Source organism: Rhinopithecus roxellana, chromosome 10, assembly GCF_007565055.1.
Source record: "Rhinopithecus roxellana isolate Shanxi Qingling chromosome 10, ASM756505v1, whole genome shotgun sequence".
Taxonomy (NCBI): domain Eukaryota; kingdom Metazoa; phylum Chordata; class Mammalia; order Primates; family Cercopithecidae; genus Rhinopithecus; species Rhinopithecus roxellana.
The window spans coordinates 40,872,414-40,893,237 of record NC_044558.1 but is presented as its reverse complement, the minus strand read 5'-3'; the positions used below and the strand labels follow the sequence as shown (position 1 = coordinate 40,893,237).

General features: G+C 39.2%; 1 protein-coding gene across 1 annotated transcript in view; it reads left to right on the top strand.

Annotated features, from left to right (window-relative positions):
• Window positions 1-20,824, top strand: part of MYRFL (myelin regulatory factor like) — a 112,845-nt gene that overhangs the window by 81,971 nt on the left and 10,050 nt on the right. The window contains exons 14-19 of the mRNA XM_010358764.2: window positions 5,109-5,272; window positions 6,206-6,266; window positions 11,018-11,103; window positions 14,589-14,662; window positions 14,758-14,811; window positions 14,929-15,108. Coding sequence (XP_010357066.1) covers window positions 5,109-5,272; window positions 6,206-6,266; window positions 11,018-11,103; window positions 14,589-14,662; window positions 14,758-14,811; window positions 14,929-15,108 — 619 coding nt within the window. The remainder of the gene's footprint in view (window positions 1-5,108; window positions 5,273-6,205; window positions 6,267-11,017; window positions 11,104-14,588; window positions 14,663-14,757; window positions 14,812-14,928; window positions 15,109-20,824) is intronic.

Sequence of the window (20,824 nt, the reverse complement as noted above, 5' to 3'; positions counted from 1 at the left end):
CAGACCTAATCACTTGCATAGAAAAGAACATTTTCAGAAAAACTCTGGATTATAGTTTTGAACATATTTATACTGGCTTCACTCTGACAGTGGGGGACAGAAGTCAGAACTCCAAATATTTCAGTAAGCGTCAACCCCTATAATATGTATTGGAAATTTACTTTTCAGTAATTTACTATTGGATAGATCCATAAAGTCAGAGCCAACCATAATTATAATCAGGAAAGTGGTAGTAAATTTCCTCTCCACTTTTATTTCCTCTTGAATAGGAAAACATATGAATTATCTCCTTGCCTATTGGATCCACCTGTAAGATATATGGTACTGGCAAATTTGAGTTGGAGAAATTAAAGCTGACCTTTTATCATTATTGACAAGTAACCAGGCAATTGCAAACATTGCTTGTAGCCTATGAGGCAGTATTGAAAGTCCTGTTGAGGAAAACACTGCAGAAAGAACCTATTGCAGTTTAGAGGGGACTTTATTATCATTCTCCATAGTCTGCTTTGGCTTGAGTTAAATCACAAATTAATGTACTAAGCAATTTTTTTTTTTAAAGGAGAAGAAGCCGGTTACCAAGGGAAAAAAAAGAATATCAGTAGTGTCAGTGAGGATGGAGAGAAGTGGTGGCTTTGTGAGATTTAGGATATGGAACTGACAGTCCTGCATGGTAGATTGCCTGCCAGTGAGCAGGGTGCAGGGAGGGGTCAGGGAGGACGGCTGGAAATCTGTTTTGGGCTGCTGGTGGACATCAGCTGACCATGTGATCCACTGTAAATAATACAGCTGTATTTACAGTGTAAGGCTCTCTACAGAATAAACATAGTAAATAATGATTTAACATTTATCATGATTTGGAATTGTAGAATGCTGTTTCTATCTTCATAATTTCTGCCTTATTTTTATTACAACAAATTTGGGAGTAAAGGAAAACCTGTACCAGGATTAGAAAATTTAGAAGGGCTTTTGTCAGGAGATTTTTGTTTTTGTTTTGTGATTTAAAAAAAAACACTTTTAATGAAAAATTTCAAATGTATAAAAAACTAGAGAGAATAGTAATGAAAACCCATGTATGCCTCACTCAAATTCGCCAGTTATTCATATCAATTCTTGTCCATTCTTATTTTATTTAAATCACTCACCAACTACCCTCTTCTACCAGCTAGATTATTTAAAGCAACCTGCAACATCATACTATTTTATTATAGATTTTCAATATATTTTTCTAAAAGAAAAATGGCCTCTTAAAACCAGAACCACTATAACATTATCACACCTAAAAATGTACAGTAATTTCTTAATAGTATCAAATCCAATTGGTGTTGAAATTTCCCCAATTGTTTTTACATATGTATGTATAAAACAAAGAAACAAATACATGCAATCGTTTTAGTAGACATTGAGGATTATTGCCTAGATTTATTGTTCCATTAGGGGTTGGAAAATAGTGATACTCTATCATTTCTTCTTTATTCTCTGGAATTTATTATCTGGAATTCTTCTTAAATGAACTTTCAAATATGTAGATTTTATATAGGATAGGCAGGATAAAGTTTTATTCTTTTATTTACAAAATTTTTAAAAAATGAGTTAAGCCCTTAATGTCTCCCAAAGGTAAATAATAAACTATTTTTAAAACTTGAATAGGATTTTGGATGCTTTTAAAGCACATTTGATTCTTTGTTCTCTCATAGTAATTAGTCCTTCCATGTTCTATCTTTGGCCAATGAGAGTTTCTTCAGTTAGCTCCTGAGTCATTTTGACCCAACCACAGTACTCTATGATAGCTTCCTTATTTTCTCATATTGAAAGATATTCCAGGTTCACTTCAGACTTATCCTACCCCAAATCTGGAAGAGTTCCAGGTTCACCTCAGACATATCCTCCCCCAAATCTGGAAAAGTACCCCAAATCTGGGTTCTTTCACTGGGAATGGTATTTAGAGACTACAATGAGGAGTCTTCATTGTTAGTAGGTGGGAAGTTTTTTTTTCCAGTCCTTTTTACTTAACATAGCTAGAAAATATCTTTTTCTGCCGGGCGCGGTGGCTCAAGCCTGTAATCCCAGCACCTTGGGAGGCCGAGACGGGCGGATCACGAAGTCAGGAGATCGAGACCATCCTGGCTAACACGGTGAAACCCCGTCTCTACTAAAAAAAATACAAAAACTAGCCGGGTGAGGTGGCGGGCGCCTGTAGTCCCAGCTCCTCGGGAGGCTGAGGCAGGAGAATGGCGTAAACCCGGGAGGCGGAGCTTGCAGTGAGCTGAGATCCGGCCACTGCACTCCAGTCCGGGCGACAGAGCGAGACTCCGCCTCAAAAAAAAAAAAGAAAATATCTTTTTCTTTTAAGATATGAAATATATCAGGAATTCATACTAATATTTCTAACTTAAATTTAGATTTGCTAGGCTTTTACTAAATGTTTTAATTTTATGTCTATATCTCTTTCCTTAAATGCTAAAAATCTTGGTTTATAGCACTATTAACTATGTATTTGTTTTATCCAAATGTGTGCTGTCTATGTGTATATACTCCATCACTATTATTACTAACAGTATGATTATTGAAAAGCTTAAGATTCCCTTGCTGGTTGACTTTTTAAAAATTTTTATTTTTTTGTCTTTAGGCTCTCTCTCTCTGGGAACGGGCAGTCAAATTACTATGTTTTGAAGTCACTTAATATCAATCTTCTCTGTAAGGTTAAAACAGAAACTCAATACCCAATTAGGCTTATTTGTTTTATTTTGCCTTCTATTTCTAAGGGATGTTTTTAAAATTTTTATTTATTTTTTATACGTATTTAAAATACACACATATTGTAAATGTAAATTTGTAAAACAAGGTACATTCAGAGAATCTGGGTTCTATCCATTTCATCCATCTTGTTTCTTCCTTTCCATTATGTGTAACAATTTTAAGTTAGTTTTTGGTTTATTCTTCATTTTATTAATGTAGATATGTTTTGTATTCTTCTTATGCTACAGACTTTGCTCCATAACAGTATATAGAGATATTCTTCCTTTCTTTTTACAGTTGCATAGTATACTGCTGTGCAAATGTACCACAGTTTATTATCAATTCCCCTATTAATGGACATTTGGTTTGATTGTTGTCTCTTTTATATCTTACTTTTCTCCAGGAGATCTATGGAATAAACTCCTAGAAGTGGGTTTACTGGCTCAAAAATAAAAATATTTGTAATTTTGCTAGATATTGCTAAATTCTACTCCAGAGTGGTTTTATCAATTTGTTATTTGGATGGATTTTGAAGGATGTATGGTAAGACGTCAGGAAAAATGTAGGGTTTTCTGATGACGTCTGAGAAGCCAAAACAAGTATTTTTTTTTGTTGTTGGATTTTTTTGTGTTTTTTTGGTAAGTTTTCTTAAAGCAAACATAGGCCTCAGAAATCAAGCTTTTGGTCACTTTGCATCCCACTGTGCGAAGGTTTTCTGCTTCCATAAGCTGCTAACTCATAGCCCTTTTCAATTCACTTATGTCTATTCTTACTGCGCATTTCCTGTGGGCAAAGGCATGTGCTAAATGTTGGTGAGATATGCAAATAAATCAACATAATTCTGCCCTCCACAAACTCATGATCCGGGTGGGAGACAGACACATAACATCTGATACAAGGCAAATGGCCAGGTGATAGAATTGAACATGCTTTGAGGACGTTGTAGAGTGAGGCGTGCTCTCTGACTAGTGGTCTCTGGGAGATACTGGGTATGGTGGGATTTGGACTGGCCTTGAGGAAAGGCATTTTTATCATAGGTAATTATGGGAGTGAGGTCTCAAACACTGGAGAGTGCAGGGTGTTCAGGGCCTTATCAGATCTGTGTGGCTGCTCTGGGAGTTTCAGAGAGTTCTCCAGTGTATCATGAGATACATCTGTTTTTGAACTGCATATGCTAAGCCTTGAATCTGGAATGTTCAAGTTTTGATTCTTTCTGAGTGATTGCTCTACAGTGTTTGAAACCCTCAAAGCTTCAATTTGGATGATAAGAATCTCAAAGGCACGTAGCCCTGAGTTTGACCCTCAACCACAATACAGTCTCTGTTACCCTTGAACTCAGTCTTGGACCAGCCTCTCTGCAATTCAGAAAGTGCTGTGGGATTTTGAACTTGCAAACAGAGAGAGAGACAGGAGGAGGGGTCATGGGGTTGGGATGTGAGTTGATAAGAGCTTTCCAGCTTTTTATTATGGCTGAGAGATGGGCACATGTGTTCATATGACAACTGAAGTGTGTGGATGCTGAAGAGGATGGCCTGGACTCTCTGGGTTTGGTTGGTCTCCCCTTTCTTTTTCTGATGTGTCATTATATTTTACGAACAGGAAGACATATGTGCTTTCTTAAAAAAAATTGCTTCAAAGTTAGGCTACAATATAAGCAGTATACAATAGTTCATTGGATGTTGAACCAGATATTGACACCTCAAGAATTATCTTCTCATTTATAGATGAAGAAATGGAAGTCCAGAGAGGTTATTGCATTTTGTCTGGAGTCTCACCTCTAGTAGGTGGCAGAACTCAGAGAAAACCCAGGTCTTTGTTCCTTCTTCCCTCACATGAGCAATTTGATGCACATTTTACGAGGGAGAACTGGAGTCATTTTCTAGGAATTTTGGTGATTAACAGAAAATTTAACATTCAGAAGTCTGTTCTGACTTTCTTTTTTCTTTTTCTTTTTTTGAGATGGAGTTTCACTCTTGTTGCCCAGGTTGGATTGCAATGGCGCAATCTTAACTCACTGCAACCTCCACTTCCCGGGTTCGAGTGATTCTCCTACCTCAGAATTTTAAATATGGAATAATGACCATTGAAAATAAATCTTTTGCCAATGTCCTTCAGCTCCTTTTTTGAGTTACAAGGTCATATTTTCATTTTATTGGAAATTGAACAGAAGCAGTTTACTACACAGCCAGCAGTTTAGCAAGACTGCATTAGGTTTCAAACCTCTGCAGATTTATCTTGAATGAACTTGAAGATGTGTGTGTCTGTAACCCTTTTCAACGGTATATTCCAACTGTCTTTGAATGGACTGTGGACAGCTTTGTAGTGATCTCAAATTGTTAATTTATGCACTCTGTTTGATTTTTCCCTTTTAGGACCAGATCTTTATGGAAAATGTAGGTGCAGTGAAGCAACTGTGCAAACTAACTAACAACCTTGAGGAGAGAATAGAAGAGTTAGAAATATGGAACAGAAAGCTGGCCCAGCTAAAGCGGCTCAGTAGTTGGAAGTCATCAGCCAGTGAAGCAAGCACAATCAGGTACATTCAGCCAGGATTGCCATAGAAATTTGGGGAAAGGAGAGAGTGAGCTCTTTCCAGAATAAGATCAATCTAAATGGTCTTTTTGATCAAACAGCAACTGCTACTTTCTGATAATGAAGTCTGCATTTTTCTTTTAGAATATTTTGGAGCACAACTGTCTTATATGATAACTTTCTTATTTTTTTCTGTGTTGGTTTTTTTTTTTTTTTGAGCATGAGTTTTGTTGTTGTCGTCCAGGCTGGAATGCAATGGCGTGATCTTGGCTCACTGCAACCTCCTTCTCCCAGGTTCAAGTGATTCTCCTGCCTCAACCTCCCGAGTAGCTGGGATTATAGGTGCCCACCAGCACGCCCGGCTAATTTTTGTATTTTTAGTAGAGACAGGGTTTTGCCATGTTGGCAGGCTGGTCTTGAACTCCTGACCTCAGGTGTTCCACCCACCTCGGCCTCCCAAAGTGCTGGGATTACAGACGTGAGCCACCATGCCTGGCCCTGTTGCTGTTTTAAAAGTGGAAAAAAACCAGGAGACATCTGTTTAGTAGCAGTTGTTACAGGAAGTGCTAAATTTTCTCATAAGGGTGGCTTCTCCTTTAATGAGGAGAAGTGGTCATTTCTAAATTTAGAAAACCATGTTTGGTCCTCAGGGGGAAGACTTTTTGTTATTTTTTCTTAATTGCTTAAGAAGGTAAATGCACATTTCCTGGGGTTTAGTTTTGAGAAAAAGAGAAATAAAATGTTTAATTCATTCAGTTATACTTACTGAAGTTCCTTTTCGCAAAAGGAACTCTCAATTGCCATGACTTTTCCTTTTCAAAATATCACTGTATTACAAGAGAAAGTCATATTGCTGTGTTAGTGACAGCCTGGGCCTTTGTCATATATCTTCTGGAGAGGTATTTGAATAGTAACCAATTTTCTCTCTCTTTTAAAGCAAATCTAGCAGAGCCGTTAGTGCATCTTCTCCAAGAAGGGCCGCTCATAAAAAAAACAAGGTAAATAGACAAATTTACAATGAAAGGAAATGATATTTTCTACTTAAAAAGTCTTTAGAGAAATCAGTCAAGAATTTTTTTCTCATTTATTTGTTGAGAAAATCCCTAGTTTGCATCCTTATGTACTACATGTGTTTAAATATTAGCCCTCTAGTAGATATTAACTGGCTTTTTAAAGCAAAGTTTAGAGAAACAAGTACAGAATATATTAATCTCAGAGTTATTATCTGCCAGTTTTTGTTTGTGTTGTCCCCTTCAGGCGAAAGTCAGCAGCCTCAGCATACAGATGGCCTTCTGCTGCCAGATCTGTGTACATGCCTTGACCCCCACCCCCTTATCTTTGGCTTTAGGAGATCCCAAAGGGACTTTAGTTAATCCTCAAATCCCTCTTTTCCCTTTGATATTTAGTACTAAATATGCAAATGGAAGAATAGGTATTCACTTGCTGGCAAAGGTTAAAATGTGATGGTTTTATTAATGAATAAAGAAAGCATTTATTAAGTAGGATAGTATTTATAGTTAAAGCGAAGGTTAATCATTTATTAACTTGAAGGACACCCTCTCCATCACAGAGAAATATCAGTGAGGGAGAAGCTGCAATACACCCTTCCTAGCAGCACTTCGTAAGTAGCTACAAAACTCAGCTTGCTCCCTCTGATCCAGCAGTGGCCCAAAGGTGGCCCTACCCTGGGGAAGATATCCATGACCTTAACTGACACCCTATTAAAGGTTGACCTGATGCTTGTGTCACTGCCTCATTTTACTCTCTACTCCTCATGCTATACTGTGTTGAATTATTCTAAAAGGATTCAGAAAGAGTTCAAAATTCTTCTACTAAAAACAAGTAAACTATTATGCAGCTGACAAGCTCCTTAGGGTATTGACAAACACAAATACCCAGGTAAAAATATATGTAGAATTGCTCTGGGGCAAGTTACTCAACCACACTGGGAAATAGGGACAATTATAGTATTTACACAGATTGTTGATGGGATTTAAATGAGGATTAAGGAGCTACAGCTCTTTGCACAGCACTCAGCACTTAGTAGGTTACTCAATAAACACAAAACACGAAAAATATTGTGTAGGAAAGGTACCCTTTGGACTAAATAATTTTCAGTGGGACAGAGGGAATGGTATCCACATCCATGGCAGCCCTGATAGGTGCAGTTTGGTCACCTGTAATCTCTGTAGCTCCCATCTGGCAAAATAAGAGATTCTCTTTCTTTTGCAGTTATCTCAGAATATTAACTAGAATATATGGCCCATGAGAGCAGGCCCTGTGTCTGCCTTCCTCATTCTCGTGTCACTAGGACTAGCATGAAGTAGGCACTCAAGAAATATTTGTCAGAGGAATACCTGAGTGGAGAGCCCAGTATGAAAATATTCCCTGAGTATGACAACTTAAATTAAAAAACATTAAGTAGTTCAGTGTCTTGGGTATGTGGGTGGAGTGTAAGCTGGGGTGTGGTCCCAGGGTCGGGGACTCATGTAGGCCTTAAAGAGCGCCCGTTGAACTCAGAGATCTCTTGCTGTCATTGTAGAGGGCCTGTGGGAGGCAGAAAGGATGAGTCAGATCTCTTCTAAGGAATTGCATTGTAGCCAGGGAAGATTGGAAGAAAATACGAAGAACAGTTGTACCTGGATGTCATCAATGCTGCAGAGGCTCAGAGTGTCAGGAGGTTTATGAGAGTTGAACCTTAAAGGAGAAGTAAGCTTTGGCTAGACAGCAATGAAATTGAAGGAGAAGTTACAGATGGAATGGCATAAATGAAAGTCTGGTGGCTGGAAATGGCTTCCTTGAAGGATTAGGTGGGAGTTGTTTAGGGAAGATAGTGGAAGATAAGGCTGAAAATAAAGAAGCCATGAAGGCCTTTTGAATAATAGCAATATCTAAGTTGTATAGTTTCCTTTCTTTAAAAACAGACAGTAAAAAGGAGGCAGCATAGCATTGTGGTTAAGAGCATAGATTCTGGAGCCAATTTTGGGGGGGTTCAAATTCCTGGCTCTGTGATTTATTAGCTGTGTGATCTTGAGAGAGAAACTTAGCCTTCCTGTGTCTCATTTTCCCTATTTTTAAAATGGGGTTGATAAAGGTACTTGCTTCATAGGGTTGTAGAGGATTATTGTGAGGATTAAAAAAATTGATATATGTAAAGCATTTAGATGGGTGCATGGCACATAGTAAGTGCTACATAATAGTTGTTATTAATGTGTTCAAACTCAATATTTTAGCGAATCTCATTTCAGGCTTGTCCAGGGAGCTCAATAAAATACAAATAACCAAAGTGCTTGTTTCTTCTGTGCTGACCTGCTAAGAGATCTGAGCTCTTCCTGTGAGGTTGACTTTTACTTCCATGCTACCACCCATCTCCTAGGTGTCCTCTGTTCCTTGGGGACTCTGTGGGTCATTGAAATGCTTGTGTGTGAGTGGGGAGTGGTATTCTGGAGTAGGGTGGGGGTCTTGTTAATGAGCAAATTGATGCTGTGGGCAGTTAGTGGGTCTTACCAGATGGGAAGAAGCCTGACTGGGCCCTGCCTTTACTTCCACACGGCTCCCAATGCTGGCCAAGATGGTGTTCATTCTGGAGGAAGATTGAAGTCTCCTGATGTAGCTCTCATTCAATCAGTAGGGTTCCTCTTTTTTCCTTCTCTTTCTCCACCTCCAAGAGGTAGGTGGGCCATTCTCGCTATACGTAGGACTCAGGATGAGATAGGAAGCTCCCCAGGATTCAAATAAGAATTCACTGACTACTTGGAGGAGGAGAGGGAAAAGGAAAGAATGAAGATGGCTGAGCATGGTGGCTCACGCTTGTAATCCTAATACTTTGGGAGGCCAGAGTGGGTGGATCACTTGAGCCCAGGAGTTCAAGACTAGCCTGGACAACACAGTGAGACCCCATCTCTAAAAAAATTAAAAAATTAACTGGGTTTGGTGGCTGTAGTTGCAGTTACTAGGGAGGCTGAGGTGGGAGGATCACTTGAGCCGAGGTGGTAGAGGCTGCAGTGAGGCAAAATTATGCCATTGCACTCCAGCTTTGGTGACAGAGCAAGACCCTATCTAAGAAAAAAAAATGAACATGGGTAAATACTTTTTATTGTCCTACCTTTTACAGGTTCCCAGCCCCTACTCTCCCCCAAATAAAACCTATTGAATCAGAATTTTACATTTAGGGCATTTAGGGTTTTCTCAAGCACCATACTAATTCTATGCACACCTTAATTTGAGAGACATTACACTGTTTATTGGATATACCTAATAACTCTGAAAAGTAGGCAGGTATTATTTTATTATTCCTATTTTATTGATAAGGAAAATGAGGATCAATGACATTTAGATAACTTGAAGACTCAACTCTAAATCTGACTCCAGGTCTTAGGCCATTTCTCTATATTAGGTCAAAGGCTTTTGAGGAAAAGCATGGAGACTTAAAATAATTCAGTAGCTGTGGGGGTAGATTGAAGGGGAAAGCACTTACCCTGAGACTAGTCCTATTTAATTCCAGTCAATTCAAACAAATTTCATTGAGTTTCTCCTCTGTGCAGTACACTATTAAGATGTCCTCAGAACAGTTTCTGTGAGACCTCAGAACAGTATAAGCCATTGACTTCTTGGTCATCACAACAGCTTCCAGCTGTACTTATGGATGGCTCAGTTACAATAACCCTAAGGGATAGTGTACTTGGTAAAAATGGTATAGTGAATCCTATACCCCTACCTTATACTACATTGAAGAACATTTGCTTTAGTCAGACAGCTAGCCCAATAAATTAAACCAAGAACCAATTTAAAATTATTACCACCTTATTGTACCCAATAAATTAAACCAAGAACCAATTTAAAACTATTACCACCTTATTCTAATACCCTAATAACCAAAAGCATGACTCTATCCTATATCCCCAGAAGGCAGCAGGCATAATACTCCTTATTGCATTTATAGGAAACTCATATTTAAGTAGCACCTCATTTAAGTGGGCAGAAAACTTCTCCTATCTCTTCAGCCAGATTCCCCAGCAATTGGAGAGCTGTCATTCTGTAGCTCTTGGCTTCTTCCCCATATGCAATTTTTTATGCCAATATTTATCAGTCCTAAAGTTTTGTCTCATTCACATCCTGGAGACTAGAATTTACTAATTTTCATGTCTCCTATAGTGTTGTACATAATGCTGCTCAATAAATATTGTAGAATGAATATGAGAATAAATAAGACACAGGCCCAGAGATATCTGTATATACAGGTGAAAAACTGAATACTGGTGTTATAATTTAAAAAAGTGTTTAGTGGGATTTCATTCTATAAAAACCTTTTTCATCATGTATCATGATACCTGAAATCATTCCATTGGAATTCATATCTTCATGTCTTGAAGATCTTTTGATTTTCAAAAGTATCCTGCTCAAAGAGATGGACATCTGTGGTCTGACAACATCTCGCCTCAGGTCCCCCTTTCTCATAAAACTGCGAAGATAAGTGCTCAATGAATGGAAGATCATTGTCTGCAGGATGTCTGGGAAAAGGGAGATTGCTGTAGCTTGGAATTTCAAGGAAAGGGAGGTACTTGAGATAGATTTTGAAAGAATGTTGTTTTCAGAGAGGCAAGGAGGAGGAAAGAGATGTAAATTGAGGCAAGCACTCAAACTATCCCAAGACAGCAGCAAATACCCCTGCTGGGAGCAATTCTCCAGGCTCCCTTCTCACAGTTAGAGTTACTAATTTATCACTGCTCATTACTGAACCTTTTTATAGGTTTATCTTTCAGGAAAAAGACGGGCGTGTCCTAATTGGGTTTTCCAGACCTTGGTTATAACTCTGATTGCTGTGATGGCATTTTGGTAAGAAAAACTTCACTGTTATGCCATGTCAAGCTCTTTTGTTCCTTCCCATGTTTCTTTTATCACATATGAACTGGGGACTTGCCTGTTTACTTTGAAGACAAGAAGCCCTTTAAACTAGGCCCTGAACTTTGATAGCGTAGAAATGAGGGAACCCTTTTTGAAAACTGTTATTTTGAAGAAAAAAGCACAGGCTTTCTGCCTTAAATATGACATGTTTTTTTTCAATTAACTGCTATGTTTAGCAACAAACTGTGGCTTTCGTGTGTGTGTGTGCATGTGTGTGTGTGCGTGCGCGCGTGTGTGTGTATCTTTCTTAGCTTTGCAAATTCTGTTTTCTTTTCTGTTGACCTTGGAGAAAGAAGTAAATAAGAAATCAAGTATAATCCACTCTCCCTTGGTCACTCATATTTATGGTAACTCTCCTGGATTCTTCAGTGAAGACTTTTCACCAAAGGGACACCAAGATATACCATGTGATGGAATTGTAGCCAAATCTACTAAGCAGTTAAACCAAGCAAATACAGTGAGGACAGCAGTATTTGCTATGCAAATTGGGCAACTTTTGATGCCATCCCTCCTCTGCAGCCCGCAAAGGCAGGCCTTTGCTAGAATGCAGGGCCCTTTCTCAGGTCTCTAGGCTTCTGCTGCTGTGATTCCCCTCCCCCACCACACTGGGCCTTTGAGACCTGGTCATCTTGCTGTGTTCTCTTGCCTGTCTTCTCTGGGCCTTTGAGTGCACCTGGTTTTTTCTTAGTCGGACTATTCATATGGTGAAAGGATATTTATCTGTCACTCAAAAAATGCTTTGTTAGCCTGGGAAAGGACTGGCTTCTGGGGCCTGTCTTAGGGGAGACAGTTATTCTCAGGGGCAAAGCAAGCTGTGGTCTCCAGGTGCTTCCAGTTCCTTGACCTAAAGCCGCATCCCAGCTACAGAAGACAGTGTAGCTTTATCAGTGCCCTTCTTGTTCCTTAGTGTTTTCGCTTGTGACTTGCTACTGCCCACTGTAGGGAAACACCCAAGTATTTGACACCACTACCTAGAATTCCCATTAGAAGCCTTCGCACTTCTCTTATTCTCCCAGGTGTGCTTGTCTTCTCCTGCTGGGATTCCCAACTCAGGAAGAGTGTGAACCTCTATCTTAGTGGACATACTTAGCATTCTCTAGAGACACAGATTCCCCAGTCCGGTAGAAAGGTTATAAGAAGTCTAATTGTAAGGTAAAGAGACTGCTTTTTAAACATGCTTATTAGATCTTATTATTTCCAATATTGTTTACCACTAAGACTGCAGATAGTAGGTGTTCGGCTTATTATCTTGCTTCTGGCATGTGATATACCTGAGTATGATCAAAACCAGGGTTTGCCCCCAAAGACTGGAAAAGATGTTCAAAGATGTCCTAGAAGTTTTCTGGGCTTTGTGTTGAGGCAGATGCTGGACACAAATCATAAAGAGTATTTTAGAATTGGAATGGGGAGATGGAGTGTGGGAGAGGTAGGAGAACAAAGAAGGGGAGACTGTAACACAGGATTTTTCTCAGCCTTTTTGCTGGACTCACAGCAGCAGTGCCCCATCTACTTGGCTCGCTCTGCTGCTGAGTGGGAGCACATGAGAGAGTGAGTGCAGGGTTTGGTCGGCCACTCCAGGTGCTGATACAGGAGCAAGCTCCATGCGGGGCTCGTGGCCAGTCCAGGCATGTCACCCCAAGGGGAATGTGGCAGTGCCCTGGTAAGAGTGCCTGGGACCCCGAAACCCCAGAGTGGGTGTTAGTGTGCTAATTAGTGCTTTTAGCTCTGCCATCTGTAGCCCAATGCACAGCAGAGTGTTAGTAGTTTAGTTGACCCCTGGCTTTATCACATGGGGCAGCTGCCCACCACTGGTGAGGGCAAAGGGCCAATGATACAGCCTTTCTGGGTACCCATGCTCGGTGAGTCCCAAGCTCTTGTCCAGCGTCTAAGAAGAATGAGGTCACGCTAATGATTGAAGGGTGATGAAAGCAGATAATTTTATTGAGCAAAGAAAATAGCTCTCAGCAAAGAGGGGAGCTGAAAAGGGGATGGAAAGTTCAGGTCATCTTCCCCAAAATCAGGTTGTCTCTTCCCTGAAGTCAGGTCATCTCCCCCAAAGTCAGGTTATCTCTGTCTCTACTGACTGAGTCTGGGGTTTTTATAGGCACAGGATAGGGGCAGGGCAGGCCATAGGTATTATTGGAGAAGGCAGCATTTGATTGGTTAAAAGGCATTATTCAGAAACGCCCACTTGGGAGAGAGTGGGAAAACAGGAATAGAAGTTCTCACTCTGGGCTGTGGGTTTCAGGCTGTTTTTGGCTTTAAGGTGGAGTTTCACTGGAGACCCAACCCTGTCTGCCTAGGATTTCTCTGCCTCCTGCCTCTATTAACTGGACCACAGCAAACAGTTGCCACGATGACACTATAAATTCTATCTGACAGCATCTTTGGGGTTTAGCACCACTTTTCCCAGGCAGGGCTGTGCCTGCTGGGCAGTAACCAGCTACTGCTGAGAACACTTTGGGAATTTGTTCTTTATGAGCACATATGGCACAGTTTTCTTGTGTATCCTAATGATGGTAAATCCAGCACCTTTGGTAGGAAGCAAAATAATGAGGAGTCAAGTTTGGAAAACCGGGTGTGAAGTCGAACTGGCAAGAAGTCAAGTCAGTTAACTCTTTCAAGCCTAGCACAAAATGGAGCTGTAAAGCCATCAGCAGACTTTCTGTGTGACTTGTGAGAGGGTTCTAAAGATGTCCCCCAAAGAGGAGAACACGAAGTATTTGGATGCATGGGGATTGTTGGAATAGCTTCCCAAGGCTCAGAACTCTTAAGGAAAGCTTCCATTTGTTTATATAAGTTCCGGTCATGGGGGAGAAGACATCCTCATTGTTTTGAAGTCTCAGTGAGGAAACAAATACTTTCTTGCAGTTCTTTTCCTTCCTCTGACCTATTCAGTGTATTGTGCTCTGAAAAGACAGGCAGCCGGAAGGAAGATGTCAGAGAAGCAGCCAGAGGGTTTGGCCTCCACAGCTGACTAGACCTGTGCTGCCTTCCATCTCCCGATGCGACAGTGCCAATGCCCTCCACCAGTGGGATGCAAACTGTGTTCTGACTCTTTCCTGCAAGGAGCAGTTGCCTCCAGCAACTTATATGCTTCCTCTTGTAATCTTCCACTAGTGACAGGCGCCTCTGAGACAGCTTGCCAGGCCTGGGGGCTGCTCTGTGGAAAAAATCCATCAGCATGGAGTACCCCAGGAGCCTCTGAGCTCCAGGAAGCTGAGGGATTTTTCTCTCCAGGGCAGAAAAGCATAACTGTGCTGGTTTCCATGGTGTTTCTGTCAGCCGAGGCCACCCCCTCCCCCCTGCTCCCATCTGTGTGGCCTGTGAGAGTACATCTCTGGCCAGCTGGATGTGTGAGATATATCTGGAAACAAATCTGCCACATAATGCTTTTTTTTTTTCTTTTTTGACAGTGCTTTGATGATAGTCACCCTTTATATACTTAGCTTAAAAGATCAAGACCGACGTGTCCCAAATCTCCCTCCAAGGTGAGAGTTCAGTTCAATTTTCTGGCCTAAAATTCCTTTGGAGAGAAGGATTTTTGCAGGTCTCTTTCATTAATCATTTTATTCTTTTTCTCCGGCAATATCACAAGCTCTCAGGAGCCGGCTCTGCTGTCCACAGCCTCCTCCACAGGTAAAGGCTTTACATTCCTCACCCTCAAACCTGGTTTCAAGTGAACTGTCAACAGAAGAAACCAGCGTTTCAGGTTAACCTTCTTGCTTCCCCTCCCCCCTGCCCAATGCCTTGCAGCACCTAATACATCCCTGGCAACCACACCGGCCTCCTTACAAGTACCTGAAATTACTTTCTGTGAAATCCTGCCATGTCAGGAGACTTATTGCTGCCCCATCTGGGGAACGAAAGAAGTCTTTTCAAGTCCTGTGCAAAGACAATCTGAAGAGAAGGAATTCCATCAGAGGCAATGGTCAGGTAAATGATGTTCAAAGAGAAACAACTAGAGCTTTGAACTTGAGGTTGTTTTCTTATCACGATTTATTTAGATGGTCATTAATGGTTTCAGATAATGGTTCCATGCTTCTATTTGGGGTGGCAAAATCTTTAAAACACAAATACAAAAACTGTCAATCATCTGTAATATTGAGTTCCTTGCCCAGGAATGAAATTTTGGTTGATTCAAGTACTTATAATTCTCACCAAGTGAAAGGTTCTCATTTGTCCATTGCCAACAAGGATAGTAATAGTAGCACAAGTGAAGTAATTACATGCACGTGGGTGGATTTTTTTTTGGCTCATTTAGAATTTTAAAAATGATGTGGTATCTGGGCTCTCTGCCCAAACCAACTAGGGCAAAATGTAAGAGACTTTGGAAACTCTAATTTAGAGTTCAGGGTGAGATTTAAGGCAGTGAAAAACCCAAGGTTGGCATTCCACTTTCAGAATAACTTTTTCCTCTTCCTCCTAGGGACACACACAAACATACACACATACCAATGTTTTTCAAGTAACAGAATTTTCATGGTAAAAAAAAAGTATACAAACTTAATCAAGGATGCAAGTGTAATCATATCCATAAGATTATATACAAGTCTTCCAAATGTATACTAATTTATTACTGTTTTTAGAAATTTATTCTATATACACATATTAATAAAGAGTAATATTAATGATGATGCTAATAAGGATACATATTACTGTGGCTTATTGATTAGGATGCTGTCATAACAATAACTCTCAAATAACAGTGGATTCTTATGGCAAAAATTTAATTCTGACTCACTCTATATATTAAATGTGAATCAAAAGAGGGTTCTTGGTCATCATGTCATTTAAAGTCCAGCTGATGAGGATTACATCACAATAATTATTTCCACAGTCTCCACAGCAGTGGTAAAAGAACAAGGCAAATTATGTACTGGCTCTTAAAGCTTCTACCTAGGTATAACACATGTTACCTCTGCTTATACTTTATTGGCCAAAGCAGGTCATGTCACATTGGTCATGTCTAATTTTAAAACGGATGGGGAAGAACAGACCTAACATGTATGGAGAAGCTGAACCAGAATACTTATAAGTGGTGCTAATGACCTACGTAGAATATGGTTAGTGGTTGAAATGTTGGGGTGCAATGTCATTTCCTTTCCCTTTTGACATTATTGCATATCCTAGTCTTGGTTAAATAACTTACAAGTTGTCATCATCATCATCATGATTATCATGTTGTAATGAAGTATTACTCTATGCAGGGTACTGTCATAAGTAGTTTACATGAGTAAATCATTTAATCTTCACAAGCCTACAAGAGAGGTGCCTTTATGATCCCAATTTTTTTCCAGTGGGGAAGCTGAGATACAGAGTTCTTTCACTACAGCAATAGGAAGCATTGAGCTTTTCTCATGAAAAATATTTTTGATTGAGCTTAGGAGCAGATGCATCACTATAGAGTAAAACTAAAGTTTCATTTTAAAGAAAGGAATTCATTTCAGTCATCTTATTCTCAATATTTTTAAATATGAAAAAATCTAGAACTACCACAGAAATCCCCAAGGCTTTTATCCCTTGTGAAAGCACATGGAACCTGGTGGCTGGTAAACACTTTTCTTACCTTGGGAGCCCATGCTGGAGACACCTGAAGTTCTTTTCTGAAAGCAGTCCTCGGAAGAGACCATCTCACCTATGAGAGATGTACTGATAACAGATCCTGAATAGGAAGAGGTTGTAGACTGGTCCACTCTTCATTTTCAAGGGTTTCTTGACTGCTGAACAAGTTTATTCCTGAAGTAACCAGCTGTTCACATCAAGGGAATATAGTCATGTGCCACATGTTTCAGTCAACAATGGACCATATATATACTAGTGGCCCCATAAGATAATAATTGAGCTGAAAAATTCTTATTGCCTGATGACGTCTTGATGATCCTGACCCTGTATAGGCCAGGCTAATGTGTGTATTTGTACTTTAGTTTCTAATGAAAAAGTTTAAAAGTAAAGAAAAAATTTAATAGAAAAAGCTTATAAAATAAAATTATGAAGAAAGAAAATATCTTTGTACAGCTGTACAATACGTTTGTGTTTTAAGCTAAATGTTATTGCAAGAGTCAAAAAGTTTCTTAAAATTTAGAAGTTTATAAAGTAAAAAAATTGCAGTAAGCTAAGGTTAATTATTTATTGAAGAAAGAAAATTTAAAAAATAAATTTAGTATAGCCTAAATGTATGGTGTTTATAAAGTCTACAGTAGTGTCCCAGGCCTTCAGATTCACTCACCAGTCACTCACTGATTGACTCAGAGCAACTTCCAGCCCTGCAAGCTCCATTCATGGTAAATTCCCTGTCCAGGTGGACTAGTTTTTGTCTTTTATACTTTATTTTTTTACTGTACCCTTTCTACGTTTAGATATATTCAGATACACAAATACTTACCATTGTGTTACAATTGCCTACAGTATTTACAGTATAATGCTGTACAGGTTTGCAACCAAGAACCAATATAGCCTAGGTGTGTAGTAGGCTGTACAATCTAGGTTTGTGAAGTACACTTTGTGATGTTTGTACAACAATGAAATTGCCTAATGACGTATCTCACATATTCATGTAATTAAGCAATGCATGACTGTATTGGGAGGAACAGCCCTTTTTAAACAAGATCAAGGCTTTTTGCTCTCTGTGACAATGCAGAATTTTCATGTTAAAAAAATTATAGAAACTCAATCAAGGGCTACAAGTGTAATCATGTCCATAAGATTATATATAATTCTTCCAAATGTATACTAATTTATTATTGTTTTTAGAAATGTTCCCCTAAAAACGATAGCCTAAAAACAAGATGAGCAGACACTCATCTTGTGACACTCATCTTGTTTCTACAACAATGAAATTGCCTAATGACGTATTTCACAGGATCATGTAGTTAAGCAATGCATGACTGTATTGGGAGGAACAACCCTTATTAAACCAGATCGAGGCTTGTTGCTCTCTGTGACAATACGGATTTTCATGTTAAAAAAATTACAGAAACTCGATCAAGGGCTACGAGTGTAATCATGTCCATAAGATTATATACAATTCTTCCAAATGTATACTCATTTATTATTGTTTTTAGAAATGTTCCCCTAAAAACAATAACCTAGAAACAAGATGAGTGTCTGCTCATCTTGTTTCTGTAGCTATGTAAATCCTAAAGAAAGAAGTGACACCTAAGGAAAGAAAATTTGCTCCATAGCGCCAGGCTGTGTCCACCTAGACAGAACTAACAGCTTCTTTGACCACAAATGAAAGTTATGTTCTGCCTTACTAGGCTCTGTGATACACTGGGAAAGTTGTTGCCTCTTGCTTTTGTCAACTGGAGAAAAATGGAAAGGATTCAAATGTTTGATTCACTTTTGTCTTCAGAAAACCCAAAAACTTTTGGAGATTTAATCACAGAATCTCAGAGAACAGCTATGCAAGTGACACCTGACTTCTTGGCCCTGAGAATCCACTATAAGCATACTTTTACAATGATGTGATTGAGAAAATACATGAAGGGCAAATGTAACTATAAATTCAGTTAAGCTTTTAACTGAATTGTTTTTATTACATCAACAGTGGCATTTGAAAAATAGTACAAATCTACAGGAGAGATGTTGCTTTTCAAGTCTACAGACACCACCACAGACCCCTTTATGCAATCACCCAAGGTTCCAAGGACCCCATGGCAGGAGAACTACTGATTTACACCAAATTACCCATTTTGCAGCTGATGAAATGGAGGCACTGGACCTTACTTAAGATTCCTCAGTTGAGTTTCTAGAAAAGTTGGAATTGAAATCTGGGTCCCCCGCTTCCCTGTCCTGGGTTCCTTCCCATTTGCCATCCTGCCTCCATTGATTCGGACATGGTATGTGCATGTACCTGAGATCAACTCTAGAAGGTACAGAAAGTATCCACTCTATGGCCCTTTCTGGCTCCTCCTGGTAAGTTTGCCTCTGTCCATTGCAATGTCCCTGATGTGGGATATTTTGGAGTCTGAGCAAAGCCTCTTCTCTTCTGCTGCTGGTTTACTCTTCCCCTCTGTTCAAGGTACTATATAACAGCAGGCTTCTAAATACAAAAGAGGAGAAGTCTAGGAAACTATTCTTTTCAGCCAGATGTTTCTAAGGTATTAAAGACCAATTAAAAATTAAGGAATAAAAATAAAAAAGAAATTCAAGAGTAACAAAAAAAAAAAAAAAAACTTAGAAAAGCTCTCAGTGGGATACAGAGTAATATCTAACAGTTTACTAAACCCCTAAACACATTTATGAGCCTCCTTCCTGAGGAGTAAGACTATAATAAAATAAGTGAAGGGAAATCAGCATTTTTTTGACATGCTGAGCTTGTGTCATTATTCTTCTTTTGGGCCAAAGTTGATCTTATCTGTGTAAAGTGTCTTTTAGAAAGATTATCTCTCCCACTCCCCCTCACTTAATAAAAAGCTTGGGTAAGACTAATCAGGAAGTGGAAAGTGAGTATTTTGGAATATTAAGCTTCTACTTTAAGGAACCATCTGAATGTGATGAATTAGATTTTAATCCATGGAACCAGTAAAGATTTAAGTAGACAAGAGAGTTAGATATTAAAAAGTAACGAGCCTGTGGAGAAAAGCATCTATGGAATTCTGTAGAATATATTAGAGTTGGTGAAGACTTAAAAAATATCTGGAATTCATGTTCATTTTGTTTTGGAGACCACAACTCTGAGAAAAGTGAATGGCCGGAAGAAAATGGTCCCCTGTGTTAAAGGACTCAGCCATTGACTGGTGGGGCTTACTGGCTTCTTCACAGCACATGAGTCTGGTTCAATGAAGGGAAGAGAAAGGTATCCAAGATGCTGTACTGGACTCAGCCGCCAGTACAGTCTTACAAGTAGTGCAATATACACCTTCTACCATGACAGGAGTATGCTTTTGTTGGGCACCATCCTAAATCTTTACTCTCCAGAAGTTTCTAATTTAGTTTATTGGGAGAGCTCATCCACCGATTGTGAAATATATCTCCAACTTTATAATGAAAACCTCAGGGGATGTACTATATGAAGCTTATAATGAATATCACTGGAAGACATTTGTAAAATGAGATCAACCCTAGAAGGTACTGACAGTATGCCTTTATAACTTCCTGTATGACTACTGGAAGATTTATGGTTTTCCTATAACCAGCCTTTCAGAGTCAAATAGTCTCGTTTCAGAGAAGTGTCAAATGGAAGGTGTTTTACGGGAGATTTAAATTTTATTTCTTGCATTTGAAAAATCATTTTTATAATTCTGATCTGCAAGATTATCTTTCCTTATTCCCACCTATTTATTGCTGTTTTTTTTTTAAAAAAATGTTACCCCACCAGGTACTCAATTGTATTCATAGGGTTTTATGTCTCCAGGACCTGAAAACACAGTCCTGTGGAATAAGGCAAATCTGTAGTTCTATTGCCAAAATTTATAATGAGCTATTTTTCTGCAAATTCAGCAGGCAAGTAGGACAAAAGGTAGGAGAAGAAAACACACAGGATAGAAAAGTCCTGGTTTCTACTTCTCTTTATGCCTCATTTGTCTTGTAAATTTATAACCTTCTGTGGAGGCAGTTTTAAGCAAAACTAATAGTAGAAACGTATTTGGAAATTATTACTGGAATAGCTAGAATCCAAGAAATCTGGAGGTCTTTTTGGCAGCGTATA